Below are 23,993 nucleotides of genomic sequence, written 5' to 3' on the forward strand. Positions count from 1 at the left end.
GGCATCTTATCGAAAATAGTCTTGCACCCCATCACTTACTATCCCATTCCCTATTTTATTTTTTTCTTCCTGGCACTTACCTCTCTCTGATACTGCACTGTTATATTTTGTTTGTCTATTATGTCTCCCCACATAGAAGTTCCTTGAGAACAGAAGTTCATTCCTCATGTTCACTACTGTTTTCCCAGTGCACAGAGGATGTACTCATTCCATACCTGCTGAATGAATCATCTCTCTATTGGCTAGGATAAGGACGGGGTGGGGAAGAGCTCCCTGCTGCTCTAGGGCTCATAGGCAGAGTTCTCTAAGAGATCACAGAATTGTGTCTTCAAGTTATAGATTTCATTGACTTGACAAGACATATCAATTGGCTGCACAAATTGATAAAAATCAAGCACTGACTTTCTAGTAAGGTGAAACTAGCACTTCAAAGCCTCAAAAGCTTAGAGTTTGGGCTCTGGTTCTAATGTTTATGGACTGCAGTGCTTTGGGTAAGATCACCCTGAGATCTGGCTTCCTTTTCTCTTTGGAAACCCATACCATCCACCTCAGGGAGTGATTGGTAGGAAAATGAGTCATCATCAAAGGGGTCCAAATGTGTTAAGTGCTATCTCAGTGTGACCCTACGGGGTCGTAAACAGATACAGCATTGGAAGACTGCTCCCCTGTCTCCTTCCTAACCTGCTAGCTCATAGGCACACATGCAGAGTGTTACAGGGCATTCCCTCAATGCTTTGCAAATGCCCATTCTGTCAGAAGTGCTGAGTGTTCTCCATGGGCTAACCACCGAATTTACTAAGTTTCACTTGAAGAAGAAACATACTACCATGAAAAATCCCTGGAATGGAAGTACAAGGGCTTAAGTTCTGTCCTGGCTCTAGACATTCTGTATTTACCCATCCTCAAGCTTCCTGCTCTGGTGAAACTGAGGAAACAATATGGACTCTAGAAGTCTCCTGCTACTTCCAATCCTCCTGCCCTTCAGGTCTGTGAGCACTAGGCTAGGCTAGATTTAACTCCTAAGTCTAAATCTTTGTCATTATCCAAACTGGCCAAGGAGTTGTCACGCCTTAAAAACTCACACTTGTACTCTATGACAGATGGTACTTGTCTGTTTCTAAGAGCGAAGGTTCTAGCCTGGGTCTGTAAAATGCTAATGGGTACAGGCCGAGATTACTGTCCTGTTTTGCAAGTCCTCTGGATGATTTACAGAGGTAAATTTGTAGATATATTCAACTAGGCGTATCAGCTTCTATCACCTGCCTGTGAGGTATCTCTTGGCCTTTCCTAAAGCCATCTACAGACCTTTTCTCCACACATGATTTTAAGCCCATGTTTCCTGTGGCCAGGGGAGGCCAGGAAGTCAGTGGATGAATTCCTTAGTTGATAAATCATGCTCTGGGAGCATGCCAGTGCCTGCATTCCAATAACGGAGGTCACTATCATCTTGGCTTGGCTTCCTGGATTTTGCACATTCTATTAATAACACTTGCTCTGACTAGTTATCAAGTCTGCCTCACTCTGAAAAATGCACACCTAGACCCTGACCTCTGCTGCTACCTCCCGTTTCTGGTGCTTTAGTCTGCTCATGAGTCCACTGAACTGGCATCTGAGCCAGGACCTCAGCCTGGCTACCTTTGTTCTCAGTCTCCTGCCTCTTATCCTGGCCTCTTGTTACCCAAGAGATATCATTCTGAAACCTTTCAGGAGAAATAAAAAAACAGGTTTTTAATTAAAGGTAATCAAACATCAACACAAAGAATGAAATGTTCACTTTCCATTTAAAGCTAAGAGTACAAATACTCCATGGAAGAATGCACAGTGACCCAGGTCTGGAACCTCAAGGCAAGATTGCTACCCGACCATGCTCTGCTTTGTTTTCTTCCACTTGTAAAAAAAATAGAACTTCCTCTGCCTCGAGTGCTTCAGTATCCCATGAAGGCAGAGCTTCTGTAATCACGGACATATTTTTACAGGGAAACTAAAACCTAGTGAGCTTTTTGTTTTACCATTTTTTTCTTAATAAGCTGAGTTATCTTCTTCTGGGAATGGGCCAACTTCTCTTTAGGAAGAGCCATGTAGCCTACGGCCTTTTCCTCCTTGGCTTTGATGTCTTCTTCACTCTCTCCAGACCCACTAGAGTAATACAACTCATCCCTTTTCTGGTATGCTGGGACCTTGGCTTGCTGTGACCTGTAAATACCAGAGAGGGGCATGGATTCAGATGTGACCTATGCATATCTCAAACCAGCTAAAATTGAAGGACAGAGTGCTTCCAATGGGGGATAGGAATATGCACTTTAATATAAACTTGAAGGAATAAAGTCTGGGGGATAAGCTCATGTCACCCTTGAAGCCCAGAATCAAGACAGCAATGTGGTGATTCAAATGAAAGAGATTTGGTAAACTACCCACCTGTATCAGAGTCCTAGCTCTGCTACTTACTAACCATATGATCCTAAGCGAGTTATTAATTTGCTTCTTTGTAAAATGAGGTCAATCAGATGAGTTGACTAAATTAAATCATATAATACTTATCAATCTTAGCATGGTGATTACCTGCTATTTAGTAAGTACTATTTTAACATAAGCTATTATTATTTTATTAGCTCCATGACTTGGTTTCTTCAACAACAAAATGAAGGTGTTGAATTGGAAGATTTCAAAGATCTTTTATATTCTAAAATTCTGATTCAAACCAGGAAAGATTAAAAAAAAAAAAAAAAAAAACGGGAAAGATATAATGAAATAATGGGAAGAGAATAACAGTTTGAATCTAGACTTCACTGTTCTCTTTCATGTTTCTTTTTTAAAATGTTTTTAAAGATTATTTAGTTATTTATTTATTCATGAGAGCAACAGAGAGAGAGAGAGGCAGAGAAGCAGGCAGAGGGAGAAGCAGGCTTCCTGCAGGGAGCCCTATGTGGGATTCGAGCCCAGAACCCCAGGATCATGCCCTGAGCCAAAGGCAGATGCTCAACCACTGAGCCACCCAGGCATCCCCTTCATTCATATTTCTTAAAGGTAGTGGCCAACTAACTAAAGAGGATGCGGCCCCACCAAGGAGAAGGGAGGGAACCCTACACAGTCAAGAGCAGATGCAGAAGCAAAATGACCTTCTCAGTTGTATTACAAATAAATGTGTTGAAAAGAGCTGAATGGGTTGAAAATCTGCCCTCTCTCTCCTCACTTCTCTCCTTCCCACCCTCCCTTTCTCCCTCCTGCCTGCCTCCTCTCTCACATGCAAAATGTAATCTGTCATCAATGCTGAACATAATTATGAATGAGTAATTGGAAATGGTAAAGATAAAAGTCAAAGGAGTTAATCTTACACAAAAAAGAATAACCACATCTTAACATCACTAGAAAAATCAAAGTGATCCAGAAAAAAACAGAATTCTGAAATCTTAATAGCAACAACAGAATGTTTAATTATAAACAAGTCCCCCAAAGGAGTTACCTTTGTATATACAATAGCTTTTAAAAGTTCAATGACTACATAGTTTTAAGAATAAATTTATCTTCTTTTTCCACTGATTAGATAAGTAATGTTTACTGTAAAGAGAGAGAGAGAGAGAGAGAGAGAGAGAAAGAAAAGAAAAAAGAAAAGAAAAGAATAGAAAAGAAAAGAAAGAAAGAAAGATAGATAGATAGATAGATAGATAGATAGATAGATAGATAGATGTCAAGTATAATCTTTTACACTAGATTTGAAAAACACCGTGTTAATATCCATCCAGATTTCCTGTTCTAAATAATCCACCCAGGGGCACACGAATGAACCAGGCCACATGGACAGGAGAGCAACATTTCTTCTGGCCCAGGCCCTGGCAAAATCACTTTCTGCCCACAAACAAAAGTGAGCTTTTGTTTCCACATTGCCAACCCAGTAGAAAAGCCAGAGAACATGGCTGATGAAAGTTGATCAGAAGGTAGGTGCTAAGCTTGCCTCCTCTCTGCCTGGGTGAATTCCATGCTCCTCCTTCAAACCCAATTCAGATGTCACCTCTGCTGGAGTCTTGCACTAGAGTAGCAAGTAGAGACAGCCTTTAAACGGCTTGCAAAAATTTCCTCCAAACTTCTACTGTAGTGTGAAACACACTATAGTCTCATTTTCAAAATCTGTCTGTTTTGTTTCCGAGTTGTCTTTGCCTTCTAGCAAATATACACCAGGCACAGGGCTGAATCTCATTTGTTTCTGAAACCCTGATACTTGGCTTACAGTAAAGACAAATAATGGCTTGTTAAATGATGCACAAATGAATGAAACAAGAAAACATGGCCTTTAGTATACCTGAAAAATAGTGAAGATGGAGGGAATCTGTGGCAAAAGTTCATAAGTCAAGAAACGAACAGAAAATTTAGTCCCTCAATAGAAGATTTTGCTTAGGCTGCACATTGCACAGACCTGGAGCTTAAGTTCAATCTATCGAGATTGCCAAAGAGATTGCCAATTATGGATCTTAAAAATTAGAAGTCCTAAATATTTTAAGTTCAGCCTTCGATAAAATTGAGCTGACACCAAAGGTAGCAAGCTTCAACAGAAAGCACCTTAAAGGAAGGAGAAATGTTGAGGTTTTGACAAATGACTTGAGAATGCAAAGCCCTAACCTAGCTTTGCATCTAAACATCTTCAATAAGAAAGAGGACTGGAGAATACTGACCAGATATCTTGAAAGATAAAATAACAGAATAAAAAGAATATGCAGGTTGAATGAAAGGTCTGTCTTGCCAGGTTTATGGCTTATTCTATACGTTGCCATCATAGATATGAATTCAGACTAGTAATAATAAATATGAATTATCTGATTACTTCCAGGATACTTTACTGTAAACTCTACATCTTAACTTCAACTTTTATATTTATATAGTCCTTAACCTCAGGATATTTTATGAAGTGGTACAAAATTACTAAGATGTTAATAAACACTAGTCACATAGTGGCTATTAAGCACATGAAACGTGGCTAATCTGAATTGAGATGTGCTGTAAGTATAAAATACACACTGAATTTCAAAGACAGTATGAAGAAAAAATATAAAATATTTCATGAGTTATTTTATAAAATACTCCTACATGAAGATACAGTATTAAAATTCAGTTTACCTATTTCCTTTTTATTTTTTAACATGACTACTGAAAAACTTTATTTTTTTATTTTTTATTTTTTTAAATTTTTATTTATTTATGATAGTCACACACAGAGAGAGAGAGAGAGGCAGAGACATAGGCAGATGGAGAAGCAGGCTCCATGCACCGGGAGCCCGACGTGGGATTCGATCCCGGGTCTCCAGGATCGCGCCCCCAGCCAAAGGCCGGCGCTAAACCGCCGCGCCACCCAGGGATCCCCTGAAAAACTTTAAATTACACATGTGGCTGGCATTTGTGACTTGTGTTATATTTCTATTTGGCAGCACTGGTATAAAGCAACAGTTCTCAACCAAGGGTGACATTGCCCCAAGGGGATATTTGGCGATGTCTGGAGACACTGTGGTTTGTCATTACTGGGACAGTGCTACTGGCATCTACTGGGTAGAGACCAGGAATGCTTCTAAACAACCCATAATGCATAGGCCAGGCTTCCACAACAAAGAGTTATCCAACCTAAAATGTCAATAGTGCCAAAGTTGGGAACCCCTGGTATAGAAAAATGGTTAGAGAACTGACTCTGCAATCCAGCTGCCAAATCTGAATCACAGCTGTATAATTTGGGGCCAATTACCTAACCTTTTTTGGACTCACACTCCTTAGCTATAAAATTATAATAGTTTAATAGTATACCTGGTACAGAGATCTTGGGGCAATGAGATGACTTAATACATGTAAATAAGTACTTAGAACAGTGCCTAGCACATAATATTTGCTCAGTAAGTATGAGCTATTATGATGTAAAAGTTTTAATTTACTTATCGTCTATTTCATAAGACAATTTTAATTTGCTCACTGTTATATTTAATTCTCTTTGACTTTATCAATCTTGTGATAACTAGCTATAAAAAAAATTTCCCTTCAGTTAGGAAAAACCAATTATTTTCCTTCTTACATAGGTTGCACAAGTACAAATGGATCATATAGCAGAACTGTTATTAAAACACCACAGGGATGCCTGTGTGTCTCAAAGGTTGAGTGTCTGCCTTCAGCTCAGGGCGTGATCCTGGAGTCCCAGGATCGAGTCCCACGTCGGGCTCCCTGCACGGAGCCTGCTTCTCCCTCTGCCTGTGTCTCTACCTCTCTTTCTGTGTGTCTTTCATGAATAAATAAATAAAATCTTAAAAAAAAAGCATCACAGAAGCTCAATCTTCTCTTCTATATAATATGCACGCAAAGCTCAGCACCCCAGGTTTGCCTTAAGTGGGAGGTCCCAGTGTTCCAGGCCAGTGAGTGTGATGTCAAGGTTCTGTGGTACTTACAGGTGGAAGCAGAAGTCCCAGTCCGTGTCATTGCTGACAGTTGGAATATGGATGGGGCTAGCCTGCATCTTCTTCCTACCAAGAATCACAAGTCAGGTTGGCTTTGGGGGTAAAAAAAAAAAAAAAAAAAAAAAAAGACTTTGAAGTCTACTCTATTTTCCCTGTTGGATGCTATACTGAAACTGCCCAGATACATAACCCATCTGAAATCCACAAATCCAATATACACACTAATGTATAGAGATACCTGTAAAGCAGAAATGGCATTTGCCAAATTAAACCTCTGAATTAAATCTTTCCCCTAATTCCCACTCCATAGTGCCTCCAAAATCCCTGATTTTTTTTTTTAACCTCCCTAAAGCCAGTATATTTACAGCTCCTGAATCATCAAAACTAGGTTCTCCTACTCAAGTCAGATACTGTTTTTGCCAGATGGAGCCAAGCAAAGCAACCAGTTGTAAGCATTAAATGAGTATGGCCAATGCACTGGTGAACTCTCCTTGCCTCTAGGGCTACCCCGCTAATTTAATAGGAAGGCCCCAGTCAAGGAACACACACGCGTCCGTTTGGGTATTGTCCTTAGTTGATGGGGGAAACGGCTGAAACCTCATAACAAAAATCTTATTTACAATTATCTGTGAAATTCAATTCTCATGGCTCTCCCTGTTGCCTAGATCAAATGGGAATCGAGGGCAGCCCCGGTGGCCCAGCGGTTAGCGCCGCCTGCAGCCCAGGGCGTGACCCTGGAGACCCGGGATCGGGATCGAGTCCCACGTCGGGCTCCCTGCATGGAGCCTGCTTCTCCCTCCGCCTGTGTCTCTGCTTCTCTGTCTGTGTCTCTCATTAATAAATAAATAAAATCTTAAAAAAAAGAAAAGAAAATCAAATCGGAATCGAAAGCCGCCCCTCATCTCACCCTGCAGAATGTCACTCATTCCCACCTGAGGAGCCTGAACATCCACAGTCTAAACACCAGAAAGAGCTTAATTTCGCTTTCTAATCTCTGCTTCCAACACCATAGCCCCGAGGGCGGGGGGGAGGAGCTTTGAGTTCTCAGACTCCGAAACTGCGCTCCAGGAGGTTCCACAAGGCCCCACCGGAGCCTCGGAGGCCGCTTCCCCGCGGGTGCTGGAGGCGGCGGCGGGGGCGGGGCCGCGCACCTGGGGGGGGCGGGGAAGCCACGCCCCGGAACGAGCCTGGCCGCTCCCTCAGCCCGCGAGCTCCGCTCCCTCCGACGGCGTCGGCGTCGGCGCACCCGCCTCAGGGCGCTTCAGGGATGCCCGGCGGAAGCGAGGCCCTCGGCTCGGTCGGCGCGGCGCGCGCGAAGCCCGGGTTCCGGCGCGCGGACGACGGGGTTGCCACGGGAACGGAACGCCGCCGACCGCGCCGCGAGCGGCGTCGGCGTCGGTCGCCATGGCGACGCGGGGCACTTCCGGCGCCGGAAAGCCGGTGGCCGCTGCGCGGGAGCCCCTCCCGGACCCTGGGCTTTCCCGTCTCCACCGGTGCTGCGGCCGCTTCGTCACCTGCTTCTTTTTTGTTTGTTTAAAGATTTTATTTATTTATTCATGAGAGATACAGAGAGAGAGAAAGAGGCAGAGACACAGGCAGAGGGAGAAGCAGGCTCCACGCAAGGAGCCCGACGCGGGACTCGATCCGGGGTCTCCAGGGTCACATCCTGGGCTGAAGGCGACGCTAAACAGCTGAGCCAGCCGGGCTGCCCTTCGTCACCTGTAGTTTCTCCGAAAGGGACTCTAGCTCCCGGGCGTGACGGGAAGCCCCGTCGCGGGCTGGGAGGGAGCAGCCGCCGTTCCGGCTGTCGGGGCGCTCTCCCGGCCCCCGAGGAAGGGCTCAGGTGTGGCCGTGCGGCCCGTCCCGGTAAGGTTTGAGCTGCGCTTGATCACGAAAGCCGAGCGCAGGGAGGGAGTAGTTTAAGGAATAGGCCGGTACTTCTGCTCCTGACTCTGTCTTGGAGAGGTGGGGCGCGTTTGGCAAACCCCGCGTCGCCCCCACTTAGGCAGCAGGTATTCTGATGCCACTCCTCTTCAGGGGCCCGAACACACGGGGGTAAGGGTAATTCAGACCCGACAGGTGCAGGGGCAGCTGGGGCCAGCTGGGGGTAAGGGTGTCATCACGAGCCCGACAATGAGCCAGGGGCCTAGGACAAGTCAAGTTGATGCTATGTCCTTGTTTTCTTTTCTTTTTTTAAAGATTTTATTTATTCATGATAGAGAGAGAGAGAGAGGCAGACACAGGCAAGAGGGAGAAGCAGGCTCCACGCAGAGAGCCCGACGCGGGACTGGATTCCCGGTCTCCAGGGTCAGGCCCTGGGGTGAAGGCAGGCGCTAAACCCCTGGGCCACCCAGGGATCCCCCACGTCCTTGTCTTCAACACACAGAGGCACACGCACCACCACCACCACCAAAACAGACTTGGTAGAGAGAGAAGGAAAATATTTACCAAGAACTTGAAAGGTGGTATTTGCATTTGGTGTTTGTTCTTTCCAGTTCCAGGTTGAAGTTTAATTGCTGTTGACCCAAGACTGCCAAGATAGCCTTTCTGCAGTTAGGCTGGAGGAGCTATATAAATGAATTTGCTTAAATATCTCTGAGGTAAAACCTAGACACCCTTTTAGGGTTTAAATCCATACCCGTAAAGTCATGAGCCAAAATTTTAGAAAGATCCCACCCCCTTTATACGCTTTCCTAGCAGAACAAGGATGAGAGCAATGAACTCCGCTTCAAGGTTTCAGGGCTCGAGTTTGGACTCTCGTGTGGCCTGGGGCAAATCACAGCCCCTGAGTCTCAGTTTTCTTACCCTTACAATGAGCATATTTGTGACCACTGGCTTTCTAAAACCCCTCCCAGTCCCCAGGATTCTTTGATGGCAAGCTGCAGAGTTTTGTGACTCTCTGAACAATATTTAACACAAAGGGGGGATAAGAAAGAACTAGTTTTCTGTTCTCTAACACTGATTTCCCTTACCCTTGGTAAGTTGGTCTTCATCCAGTTGAAAAGTTTTATAATGTTTCGTTCTAGGAGTTGACTCTAAGTAGATGAAATGTAACTTCTCTTTCTTGAACTCCGTTTCCTGCCCATTATTGTGAAGTGAGGTACCAGAACAGGCACTGAATTCCCATTCTAAAAATGATAGTCTGGTTCCACTTCCATTTAATTAGCTTTGACCAAAAGCCATGCACCTGTAAAATCAGAAATCAAATTAAAAACAAAAAATGGGGCAGCCCAGGTGGCTCAGCAGTTTAGCGCCTGCCTTCAGTCCAGGGCGTGATCCTGGAGACTGGGAATCGAGTCCCACGTCGGGCTCCCTGCATGGAGCCTGCTTCTCCCTCGGCCTGTGTCTCTGCCTCTCTCTTTCTCTCTCTCAATCCCTCTCTCTCTCTGTCTCTCATGAATAAAATCTTTAAAAAAAAAATTTTTTTTTAAATGTTAAACTCTCAGAGTTCCAAAACTGTGTGCTGTTTTTTTTCTTTCTTTGCCATCTTCACCCTGACCCCAAATATAAACCTTAGTTACATCTTGACACTCACAATCACATTGGTACTCTCTGTGAGTTTCTTGCACTCCCCATGCATTTGTCCATCCAACCAGAAGAAAAATACATATTGAGGAATATCTGCTATGTGCCCAATACTGTTTTAAGCATTAAGGAAGCAGTAGTGAAAAAATAGACAATGATTTTGCTCTTCTGGAGCTTCTACTAGAATAAGAAAAACAGGGCTATTAGTAAATAATCTGATGTCTCTGCAAGTTAGAAAAAGTGACAGGGCCAGGGAAATAGGCAACAACTTTGTGTGAATTAGAAAAGGGAAAAAAAAGAAGCTTCTTCCTCCAGCCAGACTCAGGCCCCTCCTAAGCAGTAAAGCTTTGGGAACAGAGGTTGGACTGGATTTTAGGACTCCTTTCCTCCCTCAGCTGGGTGAACCACCTTACATGGAAGTGACAAATTATATGGGGGAAAAGTACAGCCAGATAAAGGATCTAGAAAGTGATGTGGACATGTAGGGTATGTTAGTTTATAGAGTGTGGTTGAGGAGGGCCTCTCTGACAAGGTCGTTGAGCAGAAGAAATAAAGGAGCCATCAAACAAACGACAAGTTGAAGAGCATTCTAAGATAACAGCAAGTACAAAGGCCCTGAGACAGGAGCAAGTTTGGTGGGTTCAAGGAAGAGCAAAAGGGCAAGAATGAGAAGGAGGGGGCACCTGGGTGGCTCAGTGGTTGAGCATCTGGCTTCTGCTCAGGGCATGATCCTGGGGGCCTGGGATCAAGTCCCACATCAGGGGAGCCTGTTTCTCCCTCTGCTTATGGCTCTGCCTCTCTTTCTGGGTCACTCATGAATAAATCTTTTTTAAAAAATGAGAAGGAGGGGTGTCTGGGTGGCTCAGTGGGTTAAGCGTCTGCCTTGGCTCAGGTTGTGATTCCAGGGTCCTGGGATGGAGCCCTGTGCTGAAACTCCCTGCTCAGAGGGGTGTCTGCTTCTCCTCCCTCTGCCCTTCCGCCATTTCATGCTCGCTCTCTTGCTCTCTCTCTCTCTCAAATAAAATCTTTAAAACAAAAGAATGAGAAGGAGACAGAAGAATGGGCCAGCAAAAGAGTAAAGCCTGCAGGGCCCTATAGGCAATCCATTCATCTAAATATCCACCCACCCACCCACCCATGAGTACTCTACCCACTGGGTGGTAGGCCCTGCGCTATCCCTGGTGAGCTCCTTGTGGGCGGGAGCTGTTAGGTTCACCATCCAGCCTTTAGTGTTCAACACAGTGTCTAGTTTATTATTAGTGTTCAGTGACATTTAGGAAACTCCGAACCATCTCCGGGAACTCTCCGGTAGCAAAGATTCTGGCTCCTTAGTATGTGTATCAGTTCCCTGTTGCTGCAGTAACAAATCACAAACAACACAAGTTTATTATGACATCATTCTGGAGGTCGGAAGTCTGCGATGGCTGTCACTGGGCTAGAGACAAGGTGTGGGAAAGGCTGATTTTTCTAGGGGCTCTCCAGGAGAATTTTGTTTTCTTGTCTTTTCCAGCTTCAAGAGCCCACCTGCGTTCCTTGGTTTGTGGCCTGTTCTTCCATCTTCAGAGCCAGTTGTGCAGCATCTTTGTCTTTGACATTTTTCAAGATTTATTTGAATGAGAGGGAGAGAGAAAGAGAGCATGTGCAGGGGGAGGGGCAGAGGAAGAGGAAGACTCTCCGCTGAGCAGGGAGATTGACTGATGTGGGGCTCAATCCCAGGACCCCGGGATCATGACCTGAGCTGAAGGCAGACACTTAACCCACTGAGCCACCCAGGTGCCCCTAAATCTTTTCCTTCCATTTTAATAGAACCTTCTGATTAAATGAGATGCACTAGATAACCCAGGATAAGCTTATTTAAGGTCAGCTGATTAGCAATCTTAATTCTATCTGCCAACTTAACTTTCCTTTGCCACTTAAGATATTCAGAGTCCAGGGATCAGGACATGGACCTCTTCCTGGGGGTGGGGGGGGGGGCTTGGAGGAGGGAGCATTATTCTGCCTCTCAGTGTGTTTTAACTTGACTTAATTTGCATAGGTTTAAAAACATCCAGAAGTGACATTGGGAACACGTACTACTGATCTTTCTCCTGTTAAAAGCTTACATTATTTGGCGGTGTCTTGCTCCCTTCTCTTCCCTGTGCATCTCCCATTTATAATCTGGTACATCCAGTACCAGTACACAGTATTTGAATATACTGTTTCTTCCCATTTTAGGGCTTGGTTTATAATGAATGTGCAGTAGTGTCTTCCCTTACACTGACTTTTTTTTTTTTTTTTTTTTTTTAAGATTTTACTTATTTGACAAAGAGCAGGGTGAGTGGTAGGGAGAGGGAAAAGGAAGCCTGATGTGGAGCTTGATTCCAGGACCCTGAGAGCATGAATTGAGCTGAAGGCAGATGCTTAACCAACTGAGCCACCCAGGTGCCCCCCTCCCCTCACCTCTTTCTCTTAGAGATTTACTCTTCAGAGGAGGCTTTCCATCTGCTGGAACCCATACTAATTGCCATACTAATTGCCTCAACCTTTGGGCTCCTATGGCCTACTTATGGCAACCACCATAGTTGAGCACTTGTCCTCTGATTGTTTCACAAATATACAACTCTCATGCTTGAGTTCTTTGCCCTGAGCTGAACAGAAATTACCACTCTGTGAATGCTTTGGTCTGTTGCTTTGCTCAGCCCCCTCTTTGCCTTGCAGCCTGCCTTTTAACTTTGCTCACAAAGCATCACCCCCGTCTTTGCTGGATGGTGTTTCTGCTGCTGTCAGCATCCAGCGTTCCAGTTAAGCCACGTTGCACAGGGTTGTGCTTTGACACATTCTGGGAGCATTTCCCCCACACAACATGTCATGTGTTTATCTGAAGTTGGGTGAGTTTAATTATTAAAGGCTTTGCAGTCTGTCTTCAAGTTTATGTGAGGAAAACAAATTGATGAGTCTTATTCAACCAGTGTGAAGAAAAAGGCCATTCTTTCTCACACACTGTGATGACGCATATACTAGTCTACTTTTTTTGCATTCTTGTATCACATGATGGATCCTATTGCATAAATGGACAATTTGAAAATTATTCAAGTAGCGCTCATGTGAGCATAAAGACATTTATACATAGGACAGTCATCCCATCATTTTAGGGCTGTGAAATACTGGAAGCATCGATAAGGAACTAATAAAACAGCACAATCATACTATGAAATATTATGCAACAGTTAAAAGGAATTAGGTGTGCCGACAGAGAACAATCTCTCTCCAAGATACTTTAATTTTTAAAGTAAGCTCTCCCTGCAACATGGGGCTTGAACTCACAAGAGTCGCATGCTCTACCATCCGAGCCAGCCCAGTACCTCTTAAGTATAAAGTATGGTCCAGAAGAGTGTATAAAGTACACTTCTATATTTAAAGGGGAAAACAAAATACATGCCTACAGGTATATACAGACATAGAATGTCTCAGCTCATCCAAGGAACTTAATAGCTGTTGCCTCTGGAGAGGTGAACTAAGGATTGGGAGGAGAGAGATTTATTTTCAGTTTAATTTCAGTTGACATCTAGTCCTCAAAGCTTGGAAGTTTCTTTTCATACCCCAGCTCTGGCATGAAGCATTTCTTTCCATCTAAGAAGCCTGGTTTGGATGTAGCTTGGTTAACTGCCCAGCCGAGTGTGGTGTTTCTCCAAGAAATCAACTTCTGAGTTGAACTGTTGGCCTCCATTGAAGTAAGTTCTGCTCACAGGGTGGATGCACTTGATAATTTAAAATAGTTAATAAATTCATATACCATTTGCATTATTTTCATTAACTTGTCTTTTGTCTTCAGGGTAGGGGAGGAAATTAAAGGTCCAATTAAGCATGTATGGTGTGTAGTGATGAAAGCTGAGTAGAGGCAGGAGAACCAAGTTGAGTAAAGGAAGACGGCCCATTGTATTATGATAAAGAATGTTACTTACTTAAATAACTGCAACCATTTTATTGTCATTTGGTGTTTTTTTTTTTTTTTTTAAGATTTACTCATTCATTTTTAGAGGAGGAGGGAAGTGCAGAGGGAGAGAATCTCTCCAGCAGACTTCCCACCAAGCAAGGAACCAGATGTGGGGTTCCATCCCACAACCCATGAGATTATGAGCTGAGCCCAAACCAAGAATCAGATGCTTAACTGATTGAGCCACCCATGGACCCTGACATTTGGTGTTTTAATTATGATTCAGCCTGTGAAAATTCACCCTAATGAGTTTTTTTTTTAAAGGAATGAATTATCCTTATAATGTGATAAGAAAAGGTATTTGATTTTTTTTTTTTTAAAGCATGGGCATGTATTACCTTTTTAAAAAAGGAAAAGGAAAGAGAAAAAAAAATCTAATGGAAGATTTTAAGTACTTAAGAAGACTGCAGACAACCGAGAGGCAGTTTTGAATTGAAGAGCCATGATGCAGCTGCCCACTAGGTGACAATGCTTGGGGTTCAGTTGCTAATCAGCTGACTTTAAACAAAGATTCTTCTGGGTTATCTGGGTGGGTATGATGTAATCAGAGGGGTCTTCTAAAGTGGAAGCAAGAGTCAGAGTCTGAGATTAAAGATGCTAGGAGGTGGCAAGGAGGTACAGGTAGCAAGAGACTGTGGACCATTGCCTGCCACTGAGTTTGACTGGGACGAAAAACACCCTCACACCCAAGTGCTCCTGACCTGATCCTCAGAAGCCATAGACATATGCTCTGAACGCACCAAAAACCAACCACAGAGATGCAAAATGAAACAGAAGTTTATTTTCTGCAATACCTTCTGTAAATTACAAAGGCAAAATGCTATAAACTACAGCATATAACTTTTCAATATTTAACCAGAGTACTTATAATAATAAATATGCATCCTGAAACAAGATAAAAGGCTACACTTTGCCAGGCATCCTACAAAAATGTCTCAAGTTTTATACTCTGCAGCATTTCTGCGCGGGGGCAGGAGGGGGGGGGCGGCTGCTTGTATTAAGTGCTGTGACAAAAAGTCCTTTCACATTTCTTTGGAGCATTTTCGAAATTGCTGAACTATAAACAACTTAAGAAAAGTAACACCAAGCTTGAAAGCCATTTTTGCTTTGCTGTCCTTGGTCCTCAGCCAAGGCAGATGAACACATCCTCCGATACAGCCAAGCACCCTGTGCACCCAGGCAGCCCTGCGGTACGTGGGTGCGGTCAGAGCAGGCCTGCACTTTTAGTTATATACTCCGGAGATGTCTGCATTCGGCTGGCATCCCTCAGTAAGGACAATGCCGTAAGGAAGCTGCAAGCAAGTTCAAATATTTTTTAACCTGAAAGTAAAGTGAACAGAAATATCTTCCCCCACGACTTTTGCTATGCACCATCACATGTACCATATTAGGATTTCAGCGTCAACGGTGGAAAAGCGGTACCAACAGTCCTTCCAGAGAGAATTGTTGGGCGCCGGTAGAGCTGGGGTATTCCCAAATACTTCGTGGGTAAAAGGACGATTTAGTATCTTCAGTTCTAAGGACACAATGGCAGAGGGTCTAGGAGTACTGGTGGCAGCTCATGTTGAGTTTGGAATAGGAATACCTAACTACCCTTGGCTATAGCTGAAAACTCTGAAGAAAAAGTTAATGCTTTAAAAAAGTCGCAAGCACGGTTACCTAAAAATACTCTGTTAATAGAGTCTAATGTAAATTTCACTTATTTAGGGGTTTAGCTATGAAAACATCTTTAAGAGCCAATAAAAAATATTGTAGAGAGAAAAAAAAAACATTTCTAAAAAAATTGAGGTTAAGAACTATGAGGCATTTCTTTTGGCTGTAAACGCACAGTCTACCGTCCCTTGTTGAAACACAAACGTCCAGATTCCTGAGCTTCGCCCATAACAGCAGGAGGCCAGTTTGCATAGAAAATTTGCACTCTGTCAACAATTTGCTTCAAAAGAACTCCTAAGGACAATTTGCTTTTGTTTTCCCACTTTGTAGTTTAGTGAAGAGCCCTCCCCAGACTGTGGGACTGGCAAGCAGGGGCGATGAGCTATCTAAGGCAGATGGGGGGCAGGATGGAATCAAGAGTTTGAAAATCCACAGGATATCACGATCAAGGCTCTTAAGCGGGCACCACCTAACGAGCGCCATCCTAATTTGGTCATGTTTTGGGACTGGAAGCCGAAGGCAAATACAGCCCCCCGGTGCTGAATGGCACAGCCTGAGTGGAGGGACAAAAGCAACATGGAGCCGGGGAACCCCCTCAGCTACCAAGGAGGGTACCCAGCCGCCAGCACCAGGACCAGCCCCTGGGTGTGGCTGACCCACGCTCCGGGATCTGAAGGGATAATAGGGAGTGTCACCTCTGCTGATCTGAAGTCCCTAAGCGGTTGTGAGGAGGACAGCCTTCTCCAGGGCCCAGTCCTCAGAAAGCTGCCTTTGGAAAGGAAAAAGCTCTGCTAGGCCACGGTGTGTACCACGGGGGAGCACAATGGCAGTGGTTGCTGACAACTCCAGATCTACCACGAAGATGGACAACAAGGGGGGCAGTGTCCTGCTGAGGGAGCCATTTTACTTTTTCTGGGACTGGTTTTTACACATGGTAAGGATTTGCTTCAGTACTTTCTGGACGTCTTCATCCATCTGGCCCTAGGGAATTCAAACAAAAGACAATCAGTAGAACCTAAGTTGAGTGCTGGCCGTCTCCCCAAGGGAATGACCTGGCTGGGATGAAGCCCTTGGCTTTCCCCCCCAGATCTTCCAATGGAATGTTAGTCCTACGGATTCCCACATTTCTACGAGGGGCTGAGAGAGATGGCCCTGCTCTTTTCCCTCTGGAGGATGATGAGGCTGGGTCTACTAGGGTCGCCAGCAAAGGGTTTCTGGGTCTCAGCTGCCAGTGTGAGCCCAGCTGGCCAAGCCACCAACAGTCATGGGGTGAGAATGTGCTGATGCCTCCGAGAATATGGGCATGCCTGAAAATAAAGTCTGGGCTGCTCCTCCTAGTGGGGGTAGCAGCCACATCCTCCTCCATTTCTCAACAAGTGATGAGGCTGCTCTCCATAAATGATGTAAAAAGGCATTTTAAAGCTTCTCAAAGAGATTCTCCTTGAATTCTCATTTGTTCTGCTAGTTTAAGGATGGGAGTTTGGGTGACATCTGATGTAGTATTTCTTCAGGACACCCAGGTACTCCACAGGCTGTTAGCATACCTGCACAGCATACAGAAGATGCATTCTGTAAACAGATATGACCTCCTGGTGTTGTTTCTTGCATTCCTGGAAAGAGACGATTTGACACTGTTAAGAGCTTAGGAGACCTTCAAGGAACAAAACCTCAAAACTGTAAGAAAGCTGTCACCAAATGCTACCCAAGTGATTCCCTCCACCAAATCCTAGCATATGAGGCTTTCACAATCGTTGTGGGCTCACTGAGTTGTATATTTCTGAACACTTGTCACTATTCCTAGGGAAACATCTGCCAGTATTCTTAGGGGAAAAGCATCTACCTAGTTCCTATTTTGGTATGTCAACTCTAGAAGAAAATTCATGTAAAAAAAGTAGTTATTATATAATCCTACCTTCGTTTAAAAGTGTATGTATACATAATTATGCAAATATACAGATACATTCACACAAAGTAAATAGTGTAAAGAAACATATCGAATGCAAAAAGACCATCTCAGAGTGGTTGGCATATGGACAATTCTTATTTATAGAAGCTTTTCCAGAGTCTTCTGTATTTTCCAACTTCCATACAATAACCAAATATTTATTAATTTTTAAAATCTATTCTTTTAAAAGGAGTTACTGGTGTCTCATTCTATAGCTAGTCATATAGTCCCCAGGGAGTTCAATTATTCAACTCTCAGTGTACCCAGGAGATACACAGAAGGTGGTGGCACCAATCTCAACTGGTTCCTCAGGACCACGGTTTGTGCTTTTATTTCTCCTTGTTGAGCTATTATTCCAATTCCTCTTGGTAACTATTTCAAGAACCTTCACTCAGCTCCAAACCCTTCTAAGAAGATGGTTTTCCTCCTACTTCATGATGAAAATTGAGACTATCATATATAGACCACTTCAAAAGTCTACAAAAGTCCATCAATACCCCTCTCACCTGCTTCCTATGAATGTCAGAACATGAGGTATCCTTCCTATTCAAGGACAACCTTTGAACTTCAGTCCTTTGAAGGTCACGCTATCTGAAAGTGTGCTTAGGACCTCCCTCCGTGTTGTTTCCTCCCACCTTTGGGACATCTCCACTCAGTCATTTAAAATTTCATCTCTGATCAATGTCCTCCTTTCCATCCCTGTTTCTGTCATCACTTAGATGACTGCAATATACACATGCATGAGCCACTAACGCCTCAGTCTCACAGTTCCCCAGTGTTCACCTCCCTGACTTGCTGGCCTCCTTTTGGCCATGCACTCTCACGGTCACAGCCCTGCCTCTGTCATTACCTCTGAAATCTCATAAGAAAGCACCTCACTGGGGTAAGCCCAGGTGGCTCAGCAGTTTAGCGCTTGCCTTCAGCCCAGGGCATGATCCTGGAGACCTGGGATCGAGTCCCACATCGTGCTCCCTGCATGGAGCCTGCTTCTCCCTCTGCCTGTGTCTCTGCCTTTCTTTCTCTCTGTGTCTCTTATGAATAAATAAATAAAAATCTTTATTAAAAAAAAAGAAAGCACCTCACCCTCTGGTCACCAGCTCCTACCTGTCCAGCAAATCTGCTTTAGGCTTCCCCCACCTTCTGCTGTGGTCCTTCAGCCTCCGCGGATACCTGGCTACTCGGTCACTTCTCTAGGGCAGCCTACTGCAATCCAGGTTCCACCCCACCACTCCATTGGGACTGTCTTTGCGAAGACTGCCAAGGGGCACCTAAATGCCCCATCTCAGGCCTTGCTGCCTCCTGTCTATCCCTTCGAGATTTGGCACAAGCATAAGCATCACCTCCACCAGTGGATGCTTACCACATCGAGAATATGGAAAGGCACGGAGTATAAATTTACTGTAGGCAGGGACTGTGTCTTATTCCTGATATAATATTCATTAAACGTGTTGAAAATGGTAAAAGTGATTATATAAACCATTAGCACTTCGTATCCTTCCTATTCAAGTCCGTGATAACTGCTTCATCAGAAAAATGACCTGCAGAACACACCAGAGACCATCTTCTCATCCCTGATCATTCCTTCACTGCTAGAACTGATAACACAAAATAGCTGGTTGTGTACTCTGTGGTCAGCCAGAGTAAACCTGAGTTCACTAGGATCATGTGTGTACTGAAGAATTCATACAATCCACCTGTTGGTAAATGGAAACTAGAGTGTCTAGGACAGGCTAACCCTTGGCTTCACATGGAAAATGCAACATACCTGTGTCAACTAAAACCTTAACAAACATTGTGGTAGGTGAAATAATGGCCCTGCAAAGATGTCTACACTCCAGTCCCAAGAGCCTGTGGAATGTTACCTATTTGGTGAAAGGGACCTTGTAGTTGGATTCAGTAATCCCTTAAATGTAATCACAAGGGTCCTTCTAAGAGAGAAGCAAGGTCAATGGTAGAAGGAGGAGATGGGAGGACAGAACCAGAGGCGGAGTGGTATGAAGGTGGAGGTAGGGTCCATAAGCCAAGGGATTCAGGTGGCCTCTGAAGGCTAGAGAAGGCAAGGAAACGGATTCTCCTCTAGAGCTTCTAGAAGGAACCAGCCTGGCTGACATCTTGACTTTAGTGAAACTGATTTCATATTCATTATCTCCAGAAATTTTTTAAAAAAGATTTTTATTCATTTATTTGAGAGAGCATGTGCATGTAAGTGAGCACAACAGGGATGGTGGGGGTAGAGGGGGAGGAGGAGCAGAGGGGGAGGGGAGAAGGGCAAGTAGACTCTGCGCGCTGAGTGCGAGCCCCACGTAGCTCTATCCGAGGATCCTGAGATCACTACCTGAGCCGAAAACCAAGAGCCGGATCCTTCACTGACTGAGCCACCCAGGCGCCCCAATCTCCAGAATTTTAAAAGCACAGATTCTTGTTTCAAACCAAGTTTATGTCGATCTGTCACAATAGCCATAGGAAATGAAAGGACTTTCCCAGGTAAAATAAGGAGAGGGGCCAAGGAGCAACTCAGATGCACAGATGCACACCTAATCAGAGATCCCTGCCCCTAATAAGAAAAAAATTCTTGCCACTGCCAGAGACGGTAAAGACTGTGATATAAAAACGGAGAGGAGGTGAAAAGTTAGTGGATGAGTAAGCACGAAGCCTGCACCACTGTCCTGCCAACTCCTCCCTTCTCAGAGATGCAGGTGACCCCCCTCGTTGTCGGTGATGCCCGGGAACGCCACCACTTCTTCCTCCTGCCCTCCCCCAAGGTGGCTTCAGTCAACTGCCCTGCAGAGCGCCACTCCGACAGGCTGGGACTCTTCTCACCCCTACCCGCACCCCCTCCCAGCTGAGCTGGTGTGGAATCGGCCTCGCCCACCCCATCCCCACCCACAGCCGGCAGCGGAAAGAAGCCCACTCACAGCCAGCTGGTTCTGGAGCTGCTTGACCTGCTGCTGCAGCACTTCCAGCTGCTGACTCTGCCTCTTGGATGAGCTCGCGGAGTATGAGAGCTGTGACAGGCTGTTCAGAGCCTCCTTCAACTTGGTGACTTCCTTCGACATCTCACTGATCTGGCAAGAGAGAAAAACTATCAGCGGGAGAAACAGTGAAGCAAAATTCCAGAGTTCGAAGCCTCCAACACAGCCTCTGGGACTCGAGACTTTGGAACAATTTCTTTTTTTTAAAAAACCCCATAATATGAAATAGGTAACAAACCCACATGGCCCTCTAAGGCCATTACACTCAAATGAGGGCCCCGGATTCAATCTTGTGCTTTGATGCATGAAGGTAACAAAAGCTATGACACGGATTTTCTTTTTTACTCTGAAAGGGGGTATTGCTGAAAAATATAAAGCTGAACCAGGCTATCAGGCATTCTTTATCTGGAGACAGCTATGTCTCATTCAGTAGTGCTGACATGGGCAATCGGGAGTAAGTTCTAGGAGCCCTGATTCCTAGACATCAGGACATCTTGCTTTAAAGTAAACACAACCCTCCCTGCAACCTGGCCTCTGCCTTCCCACGTCCTGCCCCCCTCTTGGCTTTGGAAGCTCTTTTTGTAATTTTCATTATATTAAAGGAATAAATGATAAACAGTGGTCTGATCTGTGCCATTCAGAACACCTGCCCTAGGGGACCAGGGATGCGGAGTGGATTCAGGCCAGGACCTATTCTCTGAGCCTCCCTTAGTTTTCCTCCTCCCTCCAAGCCACACCCAGCCCATCTCTCATCACCTGCTCCCACCGCCCTCCCCCATACCGCCAGGGAGGGCGGTTCTCACAGTGACTCAGGGCAAAACTCATGGAGCTCAGGGAAGCAGGATTAAGTCTAGGAGTATCTGAGTTTCCATATAATGGAAGAATCTGCCTGGATCCCATGAGTTCAAGTTCAAGATGGGTCACAGAGGCCTCTCAGTTTTTGGGTTCACTTCTGATCCCTGCCACTTGGCAGAGCTTCTGTAAAAGCATTTTAAAAGGGAAAACAGGGGCAGCCCCTGTGGCTCAGTGGTATAGCGCCTGCCTTTAGTCCAAGGTATGATCCTGGAGACCCAGGATCAAGTCCTGCGTAGGGCTTCCCACATAGAGCCTGCTTCTCCCTCTGCCTGTGCCTCTCTCTCTCTCTCATGAATGAATGAATGAATGAATGAATGAATAAATAAATAAATGGGAAAACATGTGCCACATATGTGAAAATGCTTTAATATAAGGGGACTGATAGAAGATCAATTTTTTTAATTTTTAATATTTTTTAAATATTTTATTTATTTATTCATGAGAGACACAAAGAGAGGCAGAGACACAGGCAGAGGGAGAAGCAGGCTCCACGCAGGAAGCCTGACGTGAGACTCGATCCCCGGACTCCAGGATCACGCCCTGGGCCAAAGGCAGCCCTAAACCACTGAGCCACCCAGGCTGCCCCTCGATTTTTTTTTTAGAACATGAATGTCCAACCTACTAATCTTAACGTGGCCGTGGGGACAGATGGAGTCACGTGCAGAGCTTCTGCGCCTTCACAACAGGCCAGTGCTAACCAGCACTGGACACGTTAACGGTGGTAAGGGTGCTAGCTGGAAACACGACGGCAATGGAATCTCACCAACCTTCTTGTCTTTATCCTCCTCCAGTCTGGACGAGCTCTCCGACTGTCTCTTCAGCTCGGCCAGCTCTTCCTGAGCGTGCTGGAATTGCTGCCGGAATTCATGGGCTTCCTGCTCTTTGGCTTTGAAGAGAGCCTGAATATTCTCCTTTTCCCTTTTCATCTGGGAGACCTCACTTCTCATCTGGGCAACCTCCGAATGGGCCTTCTCTTTCTCTTTCACCGAATCCTTCAATTTGGAGGCCAACACGCTCACTTCGCTTTCTAACGACGACTGGAGCTTTGCGTAGGCAGACCTGGGCACCATGGCGTCGGTCATCGCGGCCTTCTCTTCCTGGAGCTGCTTCTCCAGCTTTGCCACTTCTCCTTCCTTGCTTGCGAGGTGTTCTTTGAGACCGCTTATCGTTTCCTCCATCTCTTTGGCAGTAGCCCGCAGCGTGGTTATCACTTGCAAATGTTCTGTGATGGAGACAGAGTTCTCTTTCTGTGCGTCCACCAGCTGTTTGAGCTGGGTCAACTCATTCAACACCTTTGAGTACTGAGACTTCATTTCGGACAGGGCCTCTTCTGCCTTAGCTCTGGATACGTTCGTCACTTGCATCAGTTTCTCATGCTCTGCTTTATGGATATAGTCGGCCGTTATGTCTTCTAGAGATTTCCTCTTCCTATAATCCTCCAGCTCGGCCTGTGCTTCCTTGTACAGCTGGGACAGCTCGCTCACCTGTTTGTTGAGTTCATCTATCATCCTGTTCATGGCCTCTTTCATGTCCTCGGCTTCGTCGCCGGCCTCCTGTGTCATCTGACTCTTGAGGGCATCTTTTAATTTCATGATTTCTTCTTGGGCCTCTTGGTACTTCTCAAACAAAAATGCTTTCTCCTTATTCATGTTCTCAATAACAGAGCAATATGAACTTTTCATTTCCTCGTACTCTTCCACGGGAGGCTTAATCACTATACCTTTCTCCCTCTCTAGAAGTTTTTCTTCTAGCTCTCTCACTTTTTCTTTATTTCTCTCACTTTCTTCTACTGCGTTCTGGAGGTCCTGCTTTAGCACATCTATTTCCTCCTCGGTGATCCTTAGCTCCTGGAGACGCGAATAACTGTCCACACTTTCAGGCGAGACGAGGCCCAGTTTCATCTGCTTCTGCACGTTGAGGACTTCTTTCATTGCCTCCTCATACTTGCTCTGGGTTTCTTTCAGTTTCTGGCTGAGGTCAGAGCCGTTCTCGGAAATCTCTGCACTGTTTACATACACTGGTTCCTCCCTTCTGGACTGGAGCTCAGCCTGGAGCTGCTGCTTCTCTGCTTCGGAGCTCTCCAGTCTTTTCTGCAGGTCTTGCAAAATCTCGTGTAGTTGCTGAATTCGGCCCTCACTGTCGAGAGTGGATTTACTCACGGAATGTGTTAAGACAGATGGAGATGATTTGGAGTCTGGAGAAGTTTCATTAGGTTTGCCCAGGGGTGGAGCCAAGTCAGTTTGAGTGGAATGGTAGGAATCAAAGCTCAGGTCTGCTTCAGCCTCCTTGGGTGATTTGGCCTGGGGAAAAGGCAAGAATGAAATGGCACCAAAGATGTGGTCAGGTGAGCAAGCACTGGAAGGAGAGAACAAATCCAGAGCTTACGTGTGGGAGAGCTGCAGGGTCACTTTATGTGTACTCTTGCCCCACAACAAAATATGGCCTGATACATGAGGGTTAGATTAATGACACTAAGCTTATTCTGTGCTCTATCAGGACAGCTGATTTGTGCCACTTTAAAAACACAAGATTTGTTTGGACTCCAAAGCCTCTGACTTAAAATTTTTCCTTTGCTTCTCCTATCATTCCAGTTGCCAAAAGGGGCAATGGGCTTTATACAGCTAGCTACTTATTTAAATTCTTAAATCTGC

General features: G+C 45.0%; 2 protein-coding genes across 15 annotated transcripts in view; both read right to left on the reverse strand.

The window, feature by feature from the left end:
- Positions 1-7,750, reverse strand: part of TTC23L (tetratricopeptide repeat domain 23 like) — a 56,402-nt gene extending 48,652 nt beyond the window's left edge. The window contains exons 1-3 of one of the 4 annotated variants that reach the window (XM_025984081.2): positions 7,571-7,750; positions 6,411-6,485; positions 2,010-2,193 (exon numbers count right to left, since the gene is read on the reverse strand). In XM_025984081.2, the coding sequence (XP_025839866.2) occupies positions 2,010-2,193; positions 6,411-6,478 (252 nt within the window). In that variant the 5' untranslated portion in view covers positions 6,479-6,485; positions 7,571-7,750. Of the gene's footprint in view, positions 1-2,009; positions 2,194-6,410; positions 6,486-6,817; positions 6,839-7,326 lie in introns of those variants that run through there. The other 3 variants (XM_025984079.2, XM_072757114.1, XM_072757115.1) reach the window with 3 other exon arrangements.
- A 6,926-nt stretch (positions 7,751-14,676) lies between these two features.
- The window catches only part of RAI14 (retinoic acid induced 14), a 136,306-nt gene continuing 126,989 nt past the window's right edge, over positions 14,677-23,993 (reverse strand). For all 11 annotated transcript variants that reach the window (XM_072757118.1, XM_072757119.1, XM_072757122.1 and 8 more), the window contains 4 exons: positions 22,110-23,642; positions 20,431-20,580; positions 17,115-17,180; positions 14,677-16,551 (listed from right to left, as the gene is read on the reverse strand). In XM_072757118.1, the coding sequence (XP_072613219.1) occupies positions 16,474-16,551; positions 17,115-17,180; positions 20,431-20,580; positions 22,110-23,642 (1,827 nt within the window). In that variant the 3' untranslated portion in view covers positions 14,677-16,473. The remainder of the gene's footprint in view (positions 16,552-17,114; positions 17,181-20,430; positions 20,581-22,109; positions 23,643-23,993) is intronic.

Source organism: Vulpes vulpes, chromosome 4 (assembly GCF_048418805.1).
Source record: "Vulpes vulpes isolate BD-2025 chromosome 4, VulVul3, whole genome shotgun sequence".
In the NCBI taxonomy this organism is placed as follows: Eukaryota; Metazoa; Chordata; class Mammalia; order Carnivora; family Canidae; genus Vulpes; species Vulpes vulpes.